General features: G+C 40.9%; 1 protein-coding gene across 1 annotated transcript in view; it reads right to left on the reverse strand.

Moving 5' to 3' along the window:
• The window catches only part of LOC137644188 (uncharacterized), a 37,508-nt gene extending 15,225 nt beyond the window's left edge, over positions 1-22,283 (reverse strand). Inside the window, exons 1-4 of the mRNA XM_068377189.1 lie at positions 22,188-22,283; positions 16,226-16,325; positions 729-6,165; positions 95-173 (exon numbers count right to left, since the gene is read on the reverse strand). Coding sequence (XP_068233290.1) covers positions 95-173; positions 729-6,165; positions 16,226-16,297 — 5,588 coding nt within the window. The 5' untranslated portion in view covers positions 16,298-16,325; positions 22,188-22,283. The remainder of the gene's footprint in view (positions 1-94; positions 174-728; positions 6,166-16,225; positions 16,326-22,187) is intronic.
• Between the last annotated feature and the right edge of the window lie 305 nt (positions 22,284-22,588).

The raw sequence follows: 22,588 nt of genomic DNA on the forward strand, positions 1-22,588 counted from the left end.
TACAAGTAGTGGGGCTTCATTGCACATACATGAAATACAGCATCAGAAATCAGACTTTACGAACTTTTAGTATATAATCTGTAAGATTACTTACCTGTGTGACTTTTGTACTACTGAAAACCTCATTTGGCTGTTTGATATTTCATGAGCATATTCCCAAGGGGTTGGATTACCTAAAAAATGAAAAAGAAATTTTCAGTTACAAAAAGGGTTTCAATTAATTGTTTCCTAAAATTTAAATAAATTAAACTTAATTTAGATGGAAACATTCTTTAGTAAGAATACTGAATCATCCTGAACCTTTAGGGCTCTAAAAGTCACTCATGAAAAGTCTACTTAAGGGCAAGCATAGTTACCAGTTGACTGCAATTTTCTCTTCTAATTCATTTTATCAGGGACTTGAGTGACTGGGACCCCTTTAAAGCCACATGTAAAAGGCTAATTTTAAGAAATGACTTTGTAATGAATAATTAACAGTTATCACCAAATGTTTAACTGGGCTCCACAAGGCTCTAGAAGAATTGGAAGACCCAGGGCTACATGGCTTAGGACTATAAAGCTCAAAGTAGATGATGAATGGAGAAGTACTGAATTAAAAGCTCAAGATAGAGACAACTGGCGAAATCTAACCGAGGCCCTTTGCGTCAATAGGCGTAGGAGATAATGACGATGAACTCACAATGTTAGTTCATTAAAAAAAAAAAAAAAACAGTATCAGGGAAACTTACCTTCTGAAATAGGTACTACTTGTACCATGAAAGCCAGAAGATGATCTCTCAACAGTAGGATGTCTGGATGAGTGTTGAGCATAGACGTAGAGAGAAACTGCAGAACACATATGACTCTTGGTACATGTGACAAGAGGAGATGAAAGCCATCCTTGGTGATAGTGTTGCTTCCAAGAAATTCATCAGCATACTGCCATACACAAGACACCTCTGGTTCATGCATGAGAGAGGAGACAACCCGATTTCCCTGAGCAATACCTGCTAGCGACTTGTGTTTCCTACTTGAGAAGAGATTCCTAGTTGCACGGAACAGAGCTGTTTCTTCAGGGGGTGGTTTCATTCCTATTGAAGGTGGGTATAGAATATTCAGCCATGTGTCGGATATTTCATCATCACAGCCAACAGAACCTTTTTTGCTCGCTTCTAAAGTACTGTGAATTGCTTGAACTATAAATGCCAGCAAAGGACATTGTTTCCTCAAATGGCTTAAAACTGCAACGGGAACACGCACACTTGACCAATCAATTGGTTCCACGTCCTCTAATTCCTGATCATCTTTACCCGAGAACTTAAGTAAATCCTCAGGTATATAGTCAGATATATCACTAAACGTACTGCTTTCAGATTTACTGCTTGAAACATTCAACTTATCTGTATCAAAGCTTTCAATGAACTCCAGAGCAATTCCTCTTTTCTCGTCTCTGTCAAGAACACGGAATTCTACCTCAGATTGGTCGAAAGTTCTTGTGAAACTTCTCAAAATGGATGCGATATCTTCAGGAACATCATTTTCAAGCGACTGAATACCTCCAGAAACGCCATCTGGGTGACTAGCAAGGTAATTCAAAATAGTTCTGGAAGTTGCAATGCAACATTGACCATTTTTTTCAACACTAGGGGTTTTACAGTCTAAAACTTTATTTTCTACAATAAGAAACAAATTCAAGTGCTCAGATGCAGCTCTTTCAAGCTGTTCTGCCATTCGATCACTGTAGAGCACTTCTACACATGGAGACATGGGTGTCCCCTGTGTAATGCAAAAATTCACTTTTGGAGATATGGACTCTAAGAGAGACAAAATATGATGATAATCCTCTTTTTCTGTTACGCTAAAATTGTTGTTCAACAAATCACTTTTACACAGAGTAAATCTGCTTCTTGAATCATTCTGAATCAGTATACTGGACAAAGGATTAGGTAGCCGGAGTATTTCGTATAGAACATCGTACAAAGAGACAAACCCTAATTGTCCGACAGTGTATCCAACTCTCTTCATGGCCATTATACGCTCGAGTTGATAATCTGAAAAAATACCACGGGGGTTTTTGCACTTATTATCACAAGGATAAAAGATGTGATTTAATAATCCAGCATGGATAAACATGAGATTTGCAAGGTTGATGAAAAAAACTACACCTTCATCTCCGGCAGAAATCTTCCTAAAATCTACAGAAGCTAAATCTGATGTATCTCTCAGCACTGTCACTACTTCCAAGGACTTCAAAGCTGTTGCTGCAGTTATATCGTTCAATAAAACTGCCTTATGATTAACACTCTGAGACACTGGAACAGCTGGAATGCTTTCACGGAGTCCACTCAGGAGTGTAGTAAGAACGTCTCGGACAACTACCTCACCATAAACACCTGATCGACAAGTCATGGATCCAGCGTTCATTATGGTACCACCGTCATTCACCAAAAATCCTAACCTGCTACTCTCGTCTTTGTCCAGTTTTCCATTTTGTATCCAAGACTTGGGCCTCGATATTCCAATAGTAGGACAACAATACTGCAAAATCATTGTTGTCAAGTTGAGTTTCATTTTTCTTGCTGTATGCTCCAGTTTACCAGGGTCAACACCATCCTGAAACATCAGTGACCCAAGAATATGAACTGGTCTAATTGACAATATGCTGAAATAGCTGGACAAGCCCCTTTTAAACCCTGTGTTAGCATAATTTGTTATCATGAGAGACATGAGCTGCAAATACTGATAAAAAGACCGCACGTAGGCCCCAAATTTAGAAGACTCCTTCATTTTCAGGTTGTCTGGGTATAAATATGAAGCTTCTTCACTCATGATTCTTAAAACCTCCTTATACGCTAAGTGAACCTTATTGTTTTTACTGTGAATACTCGGTTCATCAAAATCTTCCTCTTCTTCCTTAGGACTGAGCAATACACCCTGGAGGGTTGACATGCTGTGAAGAACTCTTGACCAACTCAGAATGTAATTTTTCATGGGAAGTTCATTCACTGGATACGATGACAACAGCAAGGACAATGGACTTGCAAAAGATGGGCCTATTCTTTCACAGATATCCAATGAAACTTCCTGCGTACCACAGCTACTACTTATTTTTACTTCTGAATTTCTAAGGGTGATGATAGTATTACATGTAGCTGCCAATTGTTGTGTAAAAGAAATAAACCCTATAGCATCAGTGCCTGTCTTGGACTGCTCAGGTAATGTCATATTACTTTCAACATGAGCCCTGTGCCTCTGAAGAGCTTGCTCCAGCAAAGATGATGATGAACTCTCATTTAAATCGATTGTAAGAGCCAGATCACTCAGCACCATAGACTGTGGATTCAGGAAAGAGGCAATAACAGGGCACTTTGTATTAGATGCAATGACAGAAATGCCAGTTGGTATTGGGGGTGACAAAGTACTCAAAAGCTCGTGAACCAAACTCGCAGCTGCCGCTTGTGCTGAGGCCTCTCTTGCAACAAGTCCAAGGGTTAGCAATCCTTGTTCAGTGCTCCCTTTCGAATGTGTAACCTTATTTCCTTTACCCTTGTGTGCACGCTGACTTGCACTTAATAATCGAGGTTTTAGTTGATTAAGCCGAGCTGCAAGGCAAACTTCTCGACATTCGGTGGTGTCTCCAATTTTATACATCTTTATGACTTGTTCTGCCTGTGTCAAGTTCCCATTAGTAAGAGCCAAGGTTACTAAACAAGGTGGAGGTGCTAAAAGATAATTTATGACACTGGTATCATCAACTAATGACAGCCTTCCTTCAGAGGTTTCATGCCTTTTCTTCACTGGTAAAGAAGCATTTGCTCTTTCTAAACTTTTTTGAGCATTAGTTTCATATTCGGTCTCATTCACATCTCTCAGAAACAACTTTCCCTCCACATATTCACCAAAATGTTCTAAAGATCCAATCTTGCGATGACAAGGAACCAACACCTGAAGTCGCCAAAGGCCTTCACTGACGTGGCGGGACAAATGAGAAATTCGACTATGCATGACTTGTCCTAATACACCATCTTCACAGAGACTTGACTGATTTGCCTTTTGAGAATACCTTTCAGCAGATGTTGCCAACAAAGACTCATGCAATAATATCAGAATGTCCCAAGCAACTAAGGAATTTATTATGTAACCTGTTCGAGGCAGCTCCCCCACACTTGAGGCAGTACTTTTACCACTCACTGTGCAACTACTCTGATGCTGTGGTGCTGTTCCACTCTGCGATGAGCAGTGATGACTCTCTGCTTGCAACTGCCCAGGTGCCGTAGTGTGCCAAGAGGCCTTCCATGACTGGGCGGGCGTATCTGGGGAGACCGACATAGGTGATCCATTACTTGCGTTGTTACTCGAATCATCCTCTGAATAACACAGATCTTCTTGAAAAAGAGGCTCTGTATTTGAAATCTGGTCACTAGCTAGGGCTTCCTCAACAAAATCAAGTAATAAAACTTTCTTGACTTTGGAAGGTTCTTCTTGTCTTTCAGAAATGTTACCCGATTCTATGATAGGATTAGAAGTAGCGACGGTACTCGTTGGACTCCCCGAGCCATTCTGATGAGATAGAATGGATCTTTCCAAATCAGCCTCTTCGCCACCTGATTCACTGTGGCTTTCATCACTCATATCGCTATGTCTAACAAACAGCAAAGAAAATATATTTTCCATAATTTCCATTCTATTTTCCAAAGGATGTAATTCATCAATCTTTTTCTTGACGCCCAATAACTTTTCCACAATGTTCTTCTGATAAAAGGACACTAAAGACTGCTTGTTGCGATAATCACTGCTATCACTATTTGTCAAATCAAAATTTTTAGCCTCCAATGATATTTTATCACCAAGCAACTTGCATCTCGCTTTCCACCCAGCAACAGAATTATCCAATTGCATACCAGCAGCAATTATCTGAAACATTTCATTTAGTATGCAAAAGGCTTGGTAAGTACTAGTGCAGGAAGATAACAGTTGTCCACTTGGATCTCTAACTTGACAGTGCTCATTTAGGAGCTGATTCACTTCCTCGGGCTTTAGGTCGTGCAACGGGAGAGATCTGTATAGGGTGTACAATGGCGAGTGATCCCTTATCAAGAGCAAAAGGGGTAACATTTTCACATTTGTGTTTCGCGCCACGCACCAATTAACAAAATTTAAATCCCGTTTCAACTCGTTACACGTGTTCAACATCAGAGGATCAACAGCCTTTGGTTGTCCTTCCCAAACCTTGGCAACTGCCAGTAAGCTTTCTAATTTATCCAAGGAGGTTGACCATGAATTTAAAAATATCACAGGACAAAAAGGCACTAACCAACTGGATCCCTCCTCTTCCCTTTGCAAGGATTTTATACTTTCAACAGGATCATGAACTAGCATTTCAAATATGACTTGTAAAACATGTCGAGAGTTACTAGTGCAATCAAAATATAAGTCTCTAACATTCAAAACTCTTGGACTCAAACGTTCGATGTTGTTGGATGTCTTGATAGGTCTTCTTACCAAATATTCAGCTTCCACTTCACAAAATGACTGCAGTCCTTCATCGGAGCAGGATAAGTTGGAAAAATAAAGTTGCTCAGTGTTTATTAAGGCCTTATCATGGCAAATTGTAACCATTCTAAGATAAAGGTCCTTCAAAATGTCAATGTTCACATCACTTGAAATTGCAATCAACAGATAAAACAGATTAATACTTCTTTGTTTCTCAGAACATGATAATTGAATCCTCTCCTTCATCCTCACAACCTCTATAGATTCCGACCCATTTCCAAAATTTGTTCTTCTCGGAGAACCGTTATTTCCATACCTTTCCAACAACACTTGTAGTTCTCTTTCCAGTAGCAATAGTTTTTCATCCAGATCTTCAATTCTCCTCATCAGATGGTCTAAACACTCTATGAAAATATTCTCAAGTTTGGAATAACTTTCATTTAGCCGGGACATATTGTCCATTCCACCATCTCCGATTTCTCCACTAGCCACTTTAGCAATGACTTTTGTACTAGTGTTACTTCCATCTTTAGAATTTGATCTCCTTCCACTGACAAGCAACAGATGCAGTAGCTCTGCTGTTTCAAGCGGATGTGACAAGAGTTTGTCACGGAGTGCAGCGCAGGCTTCGTTGGATAATTTAAGCCCGATTTTCCTTGTCGTGATATCTTCTCGAACACATTTCTCCAATTCCTGCAAATAGAATACAGTACAGTACATGCATGCTGTTATTACATGTTACTTAACAATTACATTGGTTACAGTTAGATATATCAGAGCTTAAATAACACTAACAAAGTTCTCTTATTTATTCATTTATTATGACCATGTGTCATAAACTACACTGTGCAATTAAACAATGCAACCCCTACCTCTCTTTGAAATTATGATTTGGTAGTTTACTGTACTTCCAGGGTTTATCTTTTACAGACACAGGTATCATGAGGCCAACGAAAAATGTTATTTTTATTAGTAAAATAAATTTTTGAATATACTTACCCGATAATCATGTAGCTGTCAACTCTGTTGCCCGACAGAATTCTATGGAGGGATACGCCAGCTATCACAATACTAGAAGGGGGTGTACTTACCAGCGCCACCTGTGGCCAGGTACTCAAGTACTTCTTGTTGACACCTCCTCAATTATTCCTCGGTCCCACTGGTTCTCTATGGGGAGGAAGGGAGGGTCAATTAAATCATGATTATCGGGTAAGTATATTCAAAAATTTATTTTACTAATAAAAATAACATTTTTCAATATTAAACTTACCCGATAATCATGTAGCTGATTCACACCCAGGGGGGTGGGTGAAAACCAGTGTACAAGATTAAAGGATAGCTAAGTATCCCATATTTCATATAACAGTTATCTCAAATAACAATGAAATAATAAGTACCTGGTAAGGAAGTCGAATTGAACCGTTACTCTGTCTCTTTTTTAAGTTCGTCTTCCTTACTGAGCGCAGCGTTCCTCTTGGAGGCTGAATCAACCCAAAGGTGCTAAAGTATACAGGGCTGCAACCCATACTAAAGGACCTCATCACAACCTTTAACCTCGGCGCTTCTCAAGAAAGAATTGACCACCCGCCAAATCAACAAGGATGTGGAAGGCTTCTTAGCCGACCGAACAACCCATAAAAAGTATTCAAGAGAAAGGTTAAAAAGTTATGGAATTATGGGAATGTAGTGGCTGAGCCCTCGCCTACTACTGCATTCGTTGTTACGAATGGACCCAGGGTGTAGCAGTACTCGTAAAGAGACTGGACATCTTTGAGATGGAATGATGCGAACACTGACTTGTTTCTCCAATAGGTTGCATCCATAACACTCTGCAGAGAACGGTTCTGTTTGAAGGCCACTGAAGTAGCCACAGCTCTCACTTCATGTGTCCTTACCTTCAGCAAAGCAAGGTCTTCTTCCTTCAGATGAGAATTTGCTTCTCTAATCAGAAGCCTGATGTAGTAAGAAACTGAGTTCTTAGACATTGGTAGAGAAGGCTTCTTGATAGCACACCATAAGGCTTCTGATTGTCCTCGTAATGGTTTTGACCTTCTTAGATAGTACTTAAGAGCTCTAACAGGGCAAAGTACTCTCTCTAGTTCGTTCCCCACCATGTTGGACAGGCTTGGGATCTCGAACGACTTAGGGCAAGGACGGGAAGGAAGCTCGTTTTAGCCAAAAAAAAACCGAGCCGCAAGGAACATGTAGCCGTTTCAGATGTGAAACCTATGTTCCTGCTGAAGGCGTGGATCTCACTTACTCTTTTACCTGTTGCTAAGCACACGAGGAAAAGAGTTTCTAATGTGAGGTCCTTAAAAGAGGCTGATTGGAACGGTTCAAATCCTGATGACATTAGGAACCTTAGGACCACGTCTAGATTCCAGCCTGGAGTGGACAACCGACGTTCCTTTGAGGTCTCAAAAGACCTAAGGAGGTCCTGTAGATCTTTGTTGGAGGAAAGATCCAAGCCTCTGTGGCGGAAAACCGCTGCCAACATACTTCTGTAACCCTTGATCGAAGGAGCTGATAGGGATTTTACGTTCCTTAGATGTAACAGGAAGTCAGCAATCTGGGTTACAGTGGTACTGGTTGAGGAAAACTGCATTGGCCTTGCACCAGCTTCGGAAGACTTCCCATTAAGACTGATAGACTCTGAGAGTGGATGTCGTCCTTGCTCTGGCAATCGTTCTGGCTGCCTCCTTCGAAAAGCCTCTAGTTCTTGAGAGACTTTCGATAGTCTGAAGGCAGTCAGACGAAGAGCGTGGAGGTTTGGGTGTACCTTCTTTACGTGAGGTTGACGCAGAAGGCCCACTCTAGGAGGAAGAGTCCTGGGAACGTCGACCAGCCATTGCAGTACCTCGGTGAACCCTTCTCTCGCGGGTCAGAGGGGAGCAACCAACGTCAACCGTGTCCCTTTGTGAGAGGCGAACTTCTGAAGTACCCTGTTGACAATCTTGAACGGCGGGAATGCATACAGGTTGAGATGGGACCAATCCAGCAGAAAGGCATCCACGCGAACTGCTGCTGGGTCTGGAATCGGAGAACAATACAAGAGGAGCTTCTTGGTCATCGAGGTAGCGAATAGAACTATGGTTGGCTGACCCCACAGGGCCCAAAGTCTGCTGCAAACATTCTTGTGAAGGGTCCACTCTGTGGGGAAGACCTGACCCTTACGGCTGAGGCGATCTGCCATGACATTCATATCGCCCTGAATAAGCCTCGTTACCAGCGTGAGCTTTCGATCTTTGACCAAATGAGGAGGTCCCTTGCGATCTTGAACAACTTCCTCGAATGAGTCCCTCTCTGCTTGGAGATGTAAGCCAAGGCTGTGGTGTAGTCGGAGTTCACCTCCACCACCTTGTTAAGCTGGAGGGACTTGAAGTTTATCAAGGCCAGATGAACTGCCAACAACTCCTTGCAATAGATGTGAAGTGTCCTTTGCTCCTGATTCCATGTTCCCGAGCATTCCTGTCCGTCCAGTGTCGCACCCCAGCCCGTGTCCGATGCGTCCGAGAAGAGACGGTGGTCGGGGGTCTGAACAGCCAAAGGTAGACCTTCCTTGAGAAGAATGCTGTTCTTCCACCACGTTAGAGTAGACCTCATCTCTTCGGAAACAGGAACTGAGCCCGTCTCTAGCGTCATGTCCTTTATCCAGTGAGCAGCTAGATGATACTGAAGGGGGCGGAGGTGGAGTCTCCCTAACTCGATGAACAGGGCCAGCGATGAAAGTGTCCCTGTTAGACTCATCCCCTGCCTGACTAAGCATCGGTTCCTTCTCAGCATGCTCTGGATGCATTCTAGGGCTTGGAAGATCCTTGGGGCCGACGGACAAGTCCGAAAAGCTCGACTCTGAAGATCCATACCCAAGGAAACAATGGTCTGGGATGGAACTAGCTGAGACTCCTCAAAATTGACCAGGAGGCCCAGTTCCTTGGTCAGAACCATAGTCCATTTGAAAATCTCCAGACAGCGACGACTTGTGGGAGCTCTTAAAAGCCAGTCGTCTGACGGAGCCGGACACAAGATCATGATACTGCTGCACAGTCTGTAAACTGTCAATCATGGGCAAGCGAGGAAATACAGTGACAACCCGAATCTGTCTAGACTATCTGGGTCGTACAGACAACTCCTTAACGGGTTGCTGAGGTAGCCGCACTGCGTCACAACAAGTCCCTTCTGTTGGTTGTTGAACGTCTTCCCCGTGACACATTGACTCCGTAAACAAAAAATCCTCTAACAAGGACTAAGCTTGGACTGCATGTCATGCAACACAGCTCAAGGTCTATGGGAGCAGGTGTGGTAACAGACGGGATTAGCGGCTGAAGTGGAACCATTACCTTCCCTGTAAGCATGTTATGCTTAAATAAAAGTCCATAAGAGGTTATGCAGCTAAAGGCTCCCTCCAAATGACAGAGTCCTCAAGGGAATATCAGAAGGAGGGAGAAAAGAACTTTCTCATCTACAGGGACCTTATCCTAGAAAAGCTAAGTTCTCTGAGTGAGGGTTCACTGGTGCAAAAGCAGCAGACTAGAAGGCAACGTTATGAAACTGCTTGACAGTCTAGTGAGTTGGCAACAACCCAAGATATGTTGAGAAGCATGCGGTAAGGTATGCAGAGTATGATGAATGCAGAGTATGCTGTATGCAGAGCATGCTGTATGAAGAGCATGTTGTATGCAGAGCATGCTGAATGCAGAGCATGCTGTATGCAGAGCATGCTGTATGCAGAGCATGTTGTATGCAGAGCATGCTGAATGCAGAGCATGCTGAATGCTGAGCATGTAGTAAGCAGAGCCTGCTGTAAGCAGAGCCTGCTGTAAGGAAAGCAGAGCGTGTGCATGGCGTTTAACATTCTCAGAAATTCCATGACCAGTGCTAGAGTGCTTTATGCATGCTTGCATGGGGTTTAAAAATCAACATAATGTTTACCTTACATTCATAACTCATGATTCATATTTTTGCCATGGTTTGAAAATGGAGGTAAGGTATGCTGAACAGCAGAGTCAGAACGAGCTGGAACAACAACAGTGGAAGGTGCAGAAAGTTCCTGTTCCTGTGGTATGAGTGGAGCGTGAAGAGACCGAGGTTGCGCAGAACAAGGTAAAGTTCCCGCAAGCAGAGGTGTCTGAGGCGCAGGATCAGGGTGCACGGGTTGAGCTCAGTGCAGCAGCTGAGGAGACTGACTCACAGGTGGAAGAGGTTGTACCTCCACCGAGAGTTGCACCACCGGTGGAGCAGCCAGGGGAGGAGGAGGAAGAGTGGAGTAATCCTCCTGATCCCAAACCAAAGGTTGCCTTAAAGAAGGCTGAGGCTGAACAACACTGGGAACAGCGAACACAGAAAGAGGTTCAACATCGTACGCCTGGCAGATGGTGCTGCGACTGGGTGCAGCGAGTGCAGGCGGGTTGAGCACAGGCTGAACGGGTGCAGGTGGAGGTGCAACACTCTCAGCCCGACACTCACGCAACAGGTCCGAAAGCTGTGCTTGCATGGACTGTAGTAGAGTCCACAACATCGTACGCCTGGCAGATGGTGCTGCGACTGGGTGCAGCGAGTGCAGGCGGGTTGAGCACAGGCTGAAAGGGTGCAGGTGGAGGTGCAACACTCTCAGCCCGACACTCACGCAACAGGTCCGAAAGCTGTGCTTGCATGGACTGTAGTAGAGTCCACAACATCGTACGCCTGGCAGAAGGTGCTGCGACTGGGTGCAGCGAGTGCAGGCGGGTGCAGCACAGGCTGAACGGGTGCAGCCGGTTGGTGCACCACCGGTGCAGGCGGGTGCAGCACAGGCTGAACGGGTGCAGGCGGTTGGTGCACCACCGGTGCAGGAGGAGGAGGAGGTGCAACACTCTCAGCACGACACTCACGCATCAGGTCCGAAAGCTGTGCTTGCATGGACTGTAGTACAGTCCACAACATCGTACGCCTGGCAGGTGGTACTGCGATCAGGTGGAGCGAGCATAGGCGGGGGGAGTGTAGGCGCACTCTCAGCCCGACAAACTGATGACTGAGGAGAGTCAGAGCTAACCCAATGACTGCATCCGGGTTGTTGAACTTTACTTCGTACGTCTGGCATAGGTCTGGACTTACATTTAAGAGGTCTTGAGACCTGAGACCAGCGTTACTCTGCCTATATTTTCTCCTCTAAATCTCTTCTGCAGACGAGCAAAATAAGGGCTCAATCGTCTGCGGGTGGGAGTGACGGTCTCGGTAAGACACGCCCACAACCACCGAGGATACTTCTGTGCGCCGATCAAGGCCTGCCGAACCCTTTAATCCTTCGACATTGCTTCTCCCCTGGGCTTGGGAGCTTGCAAGAGGTCCCGGACTGGGAGGACGACTGGCGCGCACAAAAGTACCCTCACGCATAACACTGACATACTTTGCGCTAATCACTTATCACTTTGATTTCTGTTTGCACTTATTTCACTGAACTCGAAACTTTAAGTGGTTTGTACCTGAAACACGCAATTCTATCCTTCTCAAAAGTTAGTAATTGCGAAAACAGAATTACAATGTAACAGAAAAATCTAATGAAAGAAAATTCAGTGGCTGGAAAGAGACTAAACACTAGATCACTCTAGAAACGTTTAGTTTCTTCCCCTAAAGAGACTAGGGATAAGAGCAAAACGATAACGACGTTACTCGTACGCCTGGCAGGCTTGAGGGAAACGTTTATCCTCTTTCTCCCTCCGTCTCTATCTCTCTCTCTCTCTCTCTCTTGACTTAGAACCTGAGAGAAGAGCCCAATCATATATATCGTTAAAACATATTATTGTTAAAGGAAAAAACTGAAATATTTCCCAAAAAGAAAAGTTCCTTATTAGGATCAAAACCATTAAGTTAAGAAAGAATGAACAAAACGCTAGACACGGTTACTCTTACTGCAATGTGAAACCGTGAACATTCTTTCTCTATCGTAACGATAGAGTGCAAGTTGAAACGTTCTGAACGTCAACAACTGCCGAGACAAACAAAACGTTAGTTCAACTTTGAAAAAGTACGAGACTATCAAAGAAATTCTTTCAAAGACCTTAAAATAGCATAATATGTTAACAGGTAAAACCGAAATGACGGGCTCACGATAATTAACTTCGGTACCAAGAAAAGACCGCCTACTATTAGGAAGGTCGAATATAAACAAATATAAAAATTAATTTTAATAAGTTTATAATAAAAGGAAGTTAATCGAAGAGGCCTATAAGAGGCGGAGAGATATAAAATAAATCTATAACTTTTGTTAAGCAAAATTAAGAAAAAGAGTCTATACTCTCTTAGACACCAACACTTCCGTCTAAGGGAAGGGTCGGCCATTGAAAGGTGAACGAGAGTTCATACTCTCTTCGTCACCAAAATTAATCAAATTAATTCCAAAAGCTAACTAAGCTAAAATAGAAGTTTCCAGTAAAGCGACAGCCGAAATCAAAGAGAAATACTTCACCAAAGTCGTGAAAATACTCCAAGAACATAAGCGTATCCCAGAACGTCTTGTCAGAAGCACGACAGAGGAATAATTGAGGAGGTGTCAACAAGAAGTACTTGAGTACCTGGCCACAGGTGGCGCTGGTAAGTACACCCCCTTCTAGTATTGTGATAGCTGGCGTATCCCTCCATAGAATTCTGTCGGGCAACAGAGTTGACAGCTACATGATTATCGGGTAAGTTTAATATTGAAAATTATTATATAATGATATACAAGAGTAGCACTGATAGTTTTAATCTTAGGCAACGCAAAAATGTAAGAGCAACTAAAATTTTGCTAATATTAAAACACAAAAACCAAATTTTTACATGACAATCATGACAATGGATGGATGTTCTTTCATCATCATCACCATAAACTACCTGTATACAAACCAAAGCCTTTACTTGGAGAATATTATCAGCAAAACTTGAAATCAGCTGTTAATGATTTATAAAGAGGTCAGCAGTTACTGGCGGTTGATTGGAAAGCCACTTATCCTTGCCACCACACTCAGTAGCCACTTTAAGGCCACTGAGACCTTTACCTTGGAAGAACAACTTAAAAAACCCAGGTTTGTACATTTAGGAAAATTACAAATTATTTTATGAAATTTGTGATTTGTTCCTAAATTAATACAAATCTTTGTCCTTTAATAGGATACTTACCCTAAAGGGCTAAAGGGAGAAGAAGCCCCTACCATCAAACAGGCTAGTTTACCATTCTGGGAAATGTCAAAGCAGTTGATTCTGTACAAGAGCAAAAGTGATGACTTTTATCAACATCCGAACTAACTGGGTAGGAAGATGCGGCAATAGGCAGTCACCAACAGGAACTGACAGACAGTAAAGGAAAATCTTATCCAGTACAGTATCCGTATGGAGGTTATGTTGTCAGAATTTATGTTCATTATGAGTAATGTGTTTGCTTGCATGCATTTGACTATCCTCCCCCTTGTCTGGGAGGATTGGGAAGAAAATTCTAAAGAGAACTTATTTGTTAAGAACATTTGCTCGGTCATGTGGCTCCCCTACATTTAGCATCAGATGCTGCAAATAACGCAGCAACTGCTGTACCCTAAGGAAGGGGAAAAATGAATAGGTAGAAGGGTCAGTCGATCTTACCTCTCATTTTTTACCTACATTGCAACTGCAATCTTAGACGAGATGTTTCTTGTCCTGAAGGAGCTGGGTTTGCTGCACATCTGTTGAGCAACTACTGCTAGGTCAAGGATGCTGGTATCCAATGACAATTAAGTATACTCCCAATGGGTATAGAAGCTTTGTCGTTATCCAATTCATGTCTTCAAGAATTGCGCCCCTAAAAGGTTCTTCCTGAAGGTTGGGAAAGATCCGATGTGTGACATCCTGTGCACAAAACTGGGATGGTCCTTTCGCCTCCTCATCTGCACTAAAAGGACATTTGATTATCGTACAAAGCTGGAGAGAAACGGTGTTCAAGCATCTTTCCTTTATTCCTTCCATTGCTGTAACAAGAATTTTTGTGTCCTCCCAGAACAGGAAGGCAAGTCATATGGTCCCTGCTAGTTACTACTTGTAGGGAAGACATGAAGAAGGTTTTTAAGTTATGAATGGCTGGATTCTAGGTCCTGAACACGAACTCGTGAATCGAGATGATAGAGATCCTCTATCTTTCAAAATGGCTTGTGACACAGGAATACTTATGCTGTTTCTTACTTTCATCATCAGAACTAGGCTAGCCGAGGACAGTCTTGAGGGTCAAAGCCTTATTTGCCATCCGTACTGCGGGTTTGAGCTAGATTCGCCTGAGAGGCCTGTGAGCTTGTGAAAGGTTCCTTATGGCTTGAGTTCCCTAAGAATTTCTCATGGTCTTGTAAACTTTTTAGACTAAGACATACAGTACTCTAAATATGAAGTTTTCTGACTGTTTGTGAAGATCTGGTGCATGGGGACACCTTAAGTGATTTCCTAGAACCCTCAGCTGAATTCTTCTGAAAAGAGTGGGTAAGGATGATCTCATTTGTGTATGCACGAACGTGCCCTTGGCGAGTGCAAAAACGACTGTGAAGTCAGGTGGCAAAGGTCTCGCATGACGATCCTCCTTTGCTTTGGAGACGATTCTTTCCATTCTCTACATCTGGATGTTCTGTATGAGGGTTGCTCTCTGAAGAAGGGAGTGTCTTTCTAGCGCTTTCTGTAGGAAAGCTGATGTCTTCATTAGGAGGTTCCTCAACTCTTTCACGCTTACATGAAGAGGGACTGAAGGGAGTGAAACAGTCAAAGGGTCAGCATCAGATATTAAGTACGACCGTACAGAATACGTCTAGAAGGGAAAGGAGGATGAGGTCTCTGTCTATGAAATTACCACTGATGTAGGTGACTTAGGGAGGACGAGAATAAAACATCAATAACGGCTACCTTGGGCTGCGAAGGTGCGGCAGCCTTGACATCAAGGGCTTCTTCTGTAGTGGCAGGCTTGGGCACTGTAGAACCAGCTAAGGCCTGAAGGAGATTCTATGTAGAAGGAATGCCTTCAAATACCCAAACGAAGGTTATAAGGTGCAAAGTGCCTGGTCCCTAGAGGGGTCGTCTTTAGCGTCAGCGATTTCAGGATCAGTAGGGTGGGGCCCCTCACCTCCAATGGGAGAAGTCTGGCTCTCCTGAAGCTTGCCACGAGGGAAGGGCGGGGTCACCTTCCTTCTTCTGTCTTTCTCCTGTAGGGAAAGCAGAAGTCTGAGCACCGTAGGGTGAAAAAGAGCCCAAGGACTTTTTTGGCTTAGGGGAAGACCCTGAAGGCAAAGAATATTTGTAGGACTACTTCTTCCTTCTGCTGATCATTGCAAAGACGGCAAAACCCTACACTCATCAAGGGGATGCCTGTGAATAGTCATAACTCCAAGAAACAGGAGCATAAAGAATGAGGTCTACCTCCTGCTGGGACATAAACCTGCTATAATTACAGCCAGGTTTACTAGGGCAGGACTGCATGCCTACATATTGCACCTTCATAACAATCACACTGATACACTGAAAAGAAGTAAAGAAAAACTGTAACCTAATAACAGCCAAGCTCTGTAAACCGAAGAGAATACATGTAAAGTATATTACTTCTCTGTAGCTGAAATCAAAGTAGCTACTCATTGTGTTGATGGGAGTGGCCAGGGCTTCCTTGCCACTTGCCAGTAACTACCGACACCTTGTTATAAACTTTCAACAACCACATTTCAACGGCACTGAAATATGCTTCAATTAAAGGACGAGGGTTCATATATACGTAGAAATAAATCCTTCTTGATTGTTCATAACTTACCTTGCAAATCCTCTCTTGATTTTGGAAAAGGTACTTTATGACTGGCCTGTAAGTGTTCATAGTGCCATTCATGATCCTAACTTGAACTGCTATGTGTCATCTGTTGGGGGAAAAAAAAAGATAAGTATGAAGTTCAACCCTTTCAAAGGCTAAGACAAAAAAAGGAAGAGGATGTGTATTTCATTTAAAATGATACTGTTTTAACTTAAACAATTATATTTTACTAAAAAGTTAAAAAGTTAAAGTTGCAGGTTTTAGGTCTCCCCTGAGACGACCTTCATCATCTCCTCGGGCGACCATGAGCCAGCTGGGACCATCACTAGCCCCCTCTAACCTCCCCCCCAGGCACCACCCTGGGGAGTACCCCCGGTAGAAGGTCTCACACTATTGGCGCCTTAGCGGGGACGCGAACTCAGGACCTCTGAAACAGAAGCCCACGACGCTACCAACCTAGCTACTAATGAATAACTGTTTACATACTGTACAAACCAACTGAGATTTAGTAGTGTTTTACACTATGTTAATGTGCCAAACATTATTTCTTAAAGAACAGCAAGATACAGAGCTTAATACAAGATGCAGAGAAGCCCAAGCACTTGAACTTGAAGTGATAAGACTTAAAGCAGAGATTGGTTGTGGAATTCCAGTGACCATGAAAGCATTGTTCAGACTGCTCTACTTACTACTAAGCCCAATAACCTGATTTTCTGATAAACACAATGATATGGACAAAATAGAAAATAAGAATGTTTATGTGCAATCATATGAATAACATTCTGTACTTCTAAATGACAAAAATCACAATTTTTTTAAAGATATTTATTTTTCCTAGCTGAAAACATACTCCCTACATAAAAGAGTGTGTTTTGCATCCATGTGTAAACAAACAGTAATGTAGTTTATCAGCTATAGGGACATCACTATTTTTGATGGCTGAAGTAAAATGGAAAGTTTCAAATAAAGTGAGATAGTGAGTACCTGCTACCCTTCACCTATCTGCTGCGGCTATTTGACCTTGATTACAAGCTTTCAGGGACCCATTCTTGCTGGTGCAAGGGAATATTCTTAAATAAAGAATGAAGGTTTTGTACATAGTCTCAATAATGAATCACTTAACTGTTACTGTAAAGATGCTAAAGCTAATTTTATCAGACTTTCAAAAACAAGTGGTATATTTTTTTTCAAATATGAATAATTGCTAGTATAGAATGCTATTCCAGAATACTGAAGTAAGAATCAGATACACTATACTGTATTAATATCTAGCTAACTAAGTCAAGTAGCTTAGTATAGGTAGTAACCAGAAGTTAATCTTGTCAGTCTTGGTCTGGCTGGACCAATTTCTATACACTCAGACTGTGTAGGAAATACAATACCCTGTGCTAAGAGTGAAAAACCTTCTTCCTGGTGAACACTAGCCTGTCTATTATGTACATGAATTGGAGATACTGACTACAAGGTCAAAAACAAAAGTATGCAACCAAATTTTGTCTGATTTATGGCTACCGTGTTCAAGTTGTTAAGTTCACCTGCCCACCTAAAAATCAAGTAGATTGTGACATTTCAAGTTAATTTAGGCAAAGAAAGTTAGATTAAGAATCATCACTATATGCCACAGATTTCTGTGGGGTATTTTGTGGAATGGAAAACATGACCCATATCTCATGAAGTATTTGTTTTATTTGAAAATCTTGTACATAAACAATAATAAAATTCAATTAGTATTCACGGTACTTAAACCTCCAAATATGGTCTTACCCCATTGACTTTTCAATTTTTGAATAGTACCAATTTTCTAGATGTACAAAAAATTACTAGGTTCTCTCAAGCTCTTTCCTATGACCATGGACTGCTCTGTCCCATAGTTCTTTAAACGGACAAAAAATAGAGCACTGATCACAGCAAGTTGAGCAGCAATTATTTTAAAACTAATCAATTTGATTTTCAATCGAACTAGGCTAAATCATAGGTAATTCTTCTATCCAAACAAAATTTGAATTATCACAGGCACAGATACTGGTACATATTTGAAGTACAGCTTGAATTTCACTCATTTAGATAGTTCACTAAACTTTCAACTGGGCTCCACAAAGCACTAGAGAAGTTGAAAGACCCAGGCCTACATGGCTGAGGACTATGAAGCGTTTAGTAGGAGATGATGAATGGCGAAGTATTGATTTAAAAGCTCAAGACAGAGACGACTGGCGAAATCGTGGGAGGGGATGATAATGATGGGATAGTTTGTACTAAGTTCTGAAATGATGAATAGCAAGGTAACTGGTTAGAATTTAAGTCAATGAGCTCTAATCAAGATGGTGTGTCCCCTCTTCATCTACCTCCCTATCTCCTGGCCCAAAGCAACACCATACCAAGAGGGGAAAGGTTTTCTGCCCTGATGACTTTGACTACAGAGACTGAATAAAATTAGCAATGCATTTTGTTAGTTATGCATTGTATTTAAAAGGCATTTGGCACTTAGCCCCTACTAAGTATGTTGACAAGGTTGGGTTACATCAGGATTGTCCGATTAGGGTGGGTTGTACATGGTCGATGCATGTGTTCAAACCAAATGTTTCATTGTTACAATAATTTGTCACAGTTTATGGAAGTCCCGGGCAAAGGACCTAGCTAGGAACTCCGTCCTGACTATTCAAGCACGATATTGAGGTTAGGTTAGAATAATCTGGATTGGAAGATTTTGTAATACTGTAAAGTCTGGGTTCAGGCACGTGTCTAATAAGATAGACATATCATTGCAGAACAACAGGTCAGATTGTGTTCAAGCTAGTACAGTATATGGAAACATTACACAATGATTTGCATAAAAAATGAGAAATTCCTTCAAGTTTCTCTTACTGTTTTTCCTGTCGCCAAAAAAGTGCGTTGTTTTTTTTTATGGAATAGCTAGCCAATATCATTTATTAGGCAATAGCAATTGCTATATTTTCTATTTTAAATTATTAATGCAGATTTACACTATATTTAAAATTCTACTTCACCAACCAAAACACAAAGACATAAATTTTTAGAGGTTTTCAGCTTATTACCAAAGCTGTAATAGAATCCGTCCACCCTTCTACAGTTTCTCCTGTCTGTTTCCCACACCCAATATTCCTTGTTAACCTTGATTATTCCTAATTATATTTAGGGAAAGGAGGGTTTATAACAAGTTTCCGCTTGACAGTCCAACACCTCTTTAGTCCGAAAGTCAAAATATTTGTCCACGAGGCTAGTGTGTACAGCACATCCCTGTACCGCTTACCAGAACAGGGGAGCAATAAGATAATATTAAATTGCGAGTGAAGCACCAATTGAACTAAGTTATTTGCCAGATAATTAACATATCAAAATACTTGCCGCCATGGCTATTGGACTGTCGGACTAGAACTACTGTCCCTTAGTAACCCGGTAACATTTCCCTCATTATTAATTTATTTATGGTACACGTAAAATAAGCTGTAATGCGATAAAGTGCACGCAAACTTATTTTGCGGAGCGAGCAATTTGGAACCAGGAACCATCCCATACAAATGAATGAACAATTCTTCAAAATAATATGGAATACTTTGAATAATTCAATGACACATTTAGTTAATTGGGTTACCACCTATCAGAATAACAAGTGGTTGTTTGGAGCCTTTGTATATCAGCGGCCAGTTCCTCCCACGTGGATTAAAATTGAATGTCAACTAACCTAAACTTTACCCCCTAACCTAACCTACAAGCCGTGTCCTTACCTACTTACCTAATGGGGGGGGGTTAACGCCCTGCTGCGACCCCTCTTACACTGCCGTATTCTAAGTTAGCCATAATAATACATACAGGTGGCCGCTATCATACATACACCCCATTAATTTATTTATGGTACAGGTAAAATAAGCTATAATGCGATAGAGTGCACGCAAACTTATTTCGTTGAGTTAGGAACTAGGAACCATCCCATACAAATGAATGTCCAATTCTTCAAAATAATATGGAACGCTTTGAATAATTCAATGACACATTTAGTTAATTGGGTTATCACCTATCAGAATAACAAGTGGTTGTTCGACAGGTTTTATTTTACAACAACAAAATGTTCCCCACATGCTTTTAATCAGCATATATCAATTAATCACTACTAGTTCATTAGTTTTCACAATTAAATTAGAGGCGGTTGGTCAAAATAAAAAAAATGTTGTTTCGCCTACCTCTCTGAAATTTTCTAAGTCCGGTTTTGATCTGCACCCTGACGCGGGTAGCATTAAAAACGTTCAAAACACCGATAATTACAGCGTTTTTTTTTTTTTTTCAATGCTAAAAGTGGTAGTTTTGCCAGGAACGAGTGTCGTTTTCGAAGAGAACAGACCTTTTTCCTTAGAAAAAAGTAGTTTTTTCCCTAGGTAATATTACCCTGTAATAAAGTACAATAATACCCAAATAATCGTATGGTTTTCTTAGAAATATTTACCGATTAGGAAACTTTTCGGATCACCTGAAGATTAGCGACCCCAAATAGTTCTCCTGAATATAAAGGACCCCAACTACACTCACCTGAAGAAGAGAGACCCTGATTTTCTTCACCTGAATATTAGCGACCCCAGCTTATTGACGTCTCCAATCTTCAGGTGATCTATTTTGGCTTATACTACTATAGAAAAAAATGAAAAAAATATATATTCATTAAAACTACTTTATCAATTTTTTTTTAAATGAACAAATTTATACAAATAATTCATATTCAATTAAAAGCGTATTATCTTGCAATTATGCCATTACCGTCAAGTCTAACGGGTTTTGCCTCAAAATACTTCATGCAGATTTCTCTAAAAAAAACTGTAAATATCAATCATATTTTTTTCTGAAATGTTTAGAATATTATCCTGAATCCACTTATGTAGTGGAAGTTTAGATTTAGCAAAGAATGAGTCCTTACAAATAGAAACTTTGCTTTTAAATTTAGTATACTCTTTAAATTGGAATTTCTATACATAATTATCTTGTATAAAAGACAGTTTAGTCCAGTTCATTGAATTTCGGCACTGAATGCACTTAATTTCTCTCCTCAAAAGATTCTTGCTCAAACCAGTTGATAGCAGGAGGAGAATCCTCCTTTAAAAGTTGCTGCACAACTTGTTCATAAGCTGCACGATCCGTGAGGGATTCTCTATCACTTGGTTTTATGTTGAAGAGTAAAAACATTCTGTCTCTTAGCCATTAAAGAAAAATAAGAATTTTTTTTTCAAATACCGTCAATTAAAAAAAATCAATTTGCCACCTTATAAATTAGTTTGTTAGCACTTTTATTGGTAAGTCTGACTCATGTCGTTACACTAATAATAATTAACTTATAAAACTGGTTAGTTAGCTTGTTAGTCCCATATTTAAATCTAAATTCCTCACCTGAAGAAGAAAGACCCCAATTTTTTCCACCTGAAGATAAGCGACCCCAGCAAGTGTTGGGGTCCCCAATCTTCAGGTGATCCAACTTTTCCGAGCGAAAAGGGCACCTCTGCGAGTCGGCGTAAATGCGCCTTACTAAAAAGAATTGACTATAGGAACCATCCCATACAAATTTATGTCCAGTTCTTCAAAATAATATGGAACGCTTTGAATAATTCAATGACCCATTTAGTTAACTAAATAACAAACGGTTGTTTGACGTTCATGGCCTGGCCTAGCCTGGCCTAGCCTACTCGATTTGTGGATTTAAGGACAACTCGTAATCTTCACTTCCACCCTAAGGACGTTTAATGAAAGATATATTAAGCATTAAAAGGCTAAAATCACGGTTTAATCACGGCTAAATACGCTATTATAACACAGATCATTTAAACCTATATTGGCCAAGGCACTACACCCTACAATACACAAGACTATATCAATAAATGACTTAATATACGTATATAATGGTATATATACACAAATATACTTATACATATACACATGCTACTCACAAACTTGGTGTGTAATGGATACATACACATTTCATGAACTGTTTTCCCGGAAATCTCGAAGAAATTGCTGAAATTGCTGAATTTCATGAAGAGGCACCAGAAGGTTTTGTTTACTTTTGGTCATGACTTTGGTTGCGTTTATTTAGGTCATTTCCTTTCCTCGTTGGGCTACTTTTCCCTATTGGAGCCCTTGGGCTTATAGCATCCTAGCTAATAATAATAATAATGATAATAAAATAATAATAATGATAATAATAATGATGATGATGATAATAATAATAATGATGATAATAATAATAAAACCACTTATTACAAAGAAACGCCCCTCAATAATGCACTATTTACTACGTTTAAGTTGTTTTTATTATTATTATTATTATTATTATTATTATTATTATTATTATTATTATTATTATTATTATTATTA

Source organism: Palaemon carinicauda, chromosome 7 (genome assembly GCF_036898095.1).
Source record: "Palaemon carinicauda isolate YSFRI2023 chromosome 7, ASM3689809v2, whole genome shotgun sequence".
Lineage (NCBI taxonomy): Eukaryota > Metazoa > Arthropoda > Malacostraca > Decapoda > Palaemonidae > Palaemon > Palaemon carinicauda.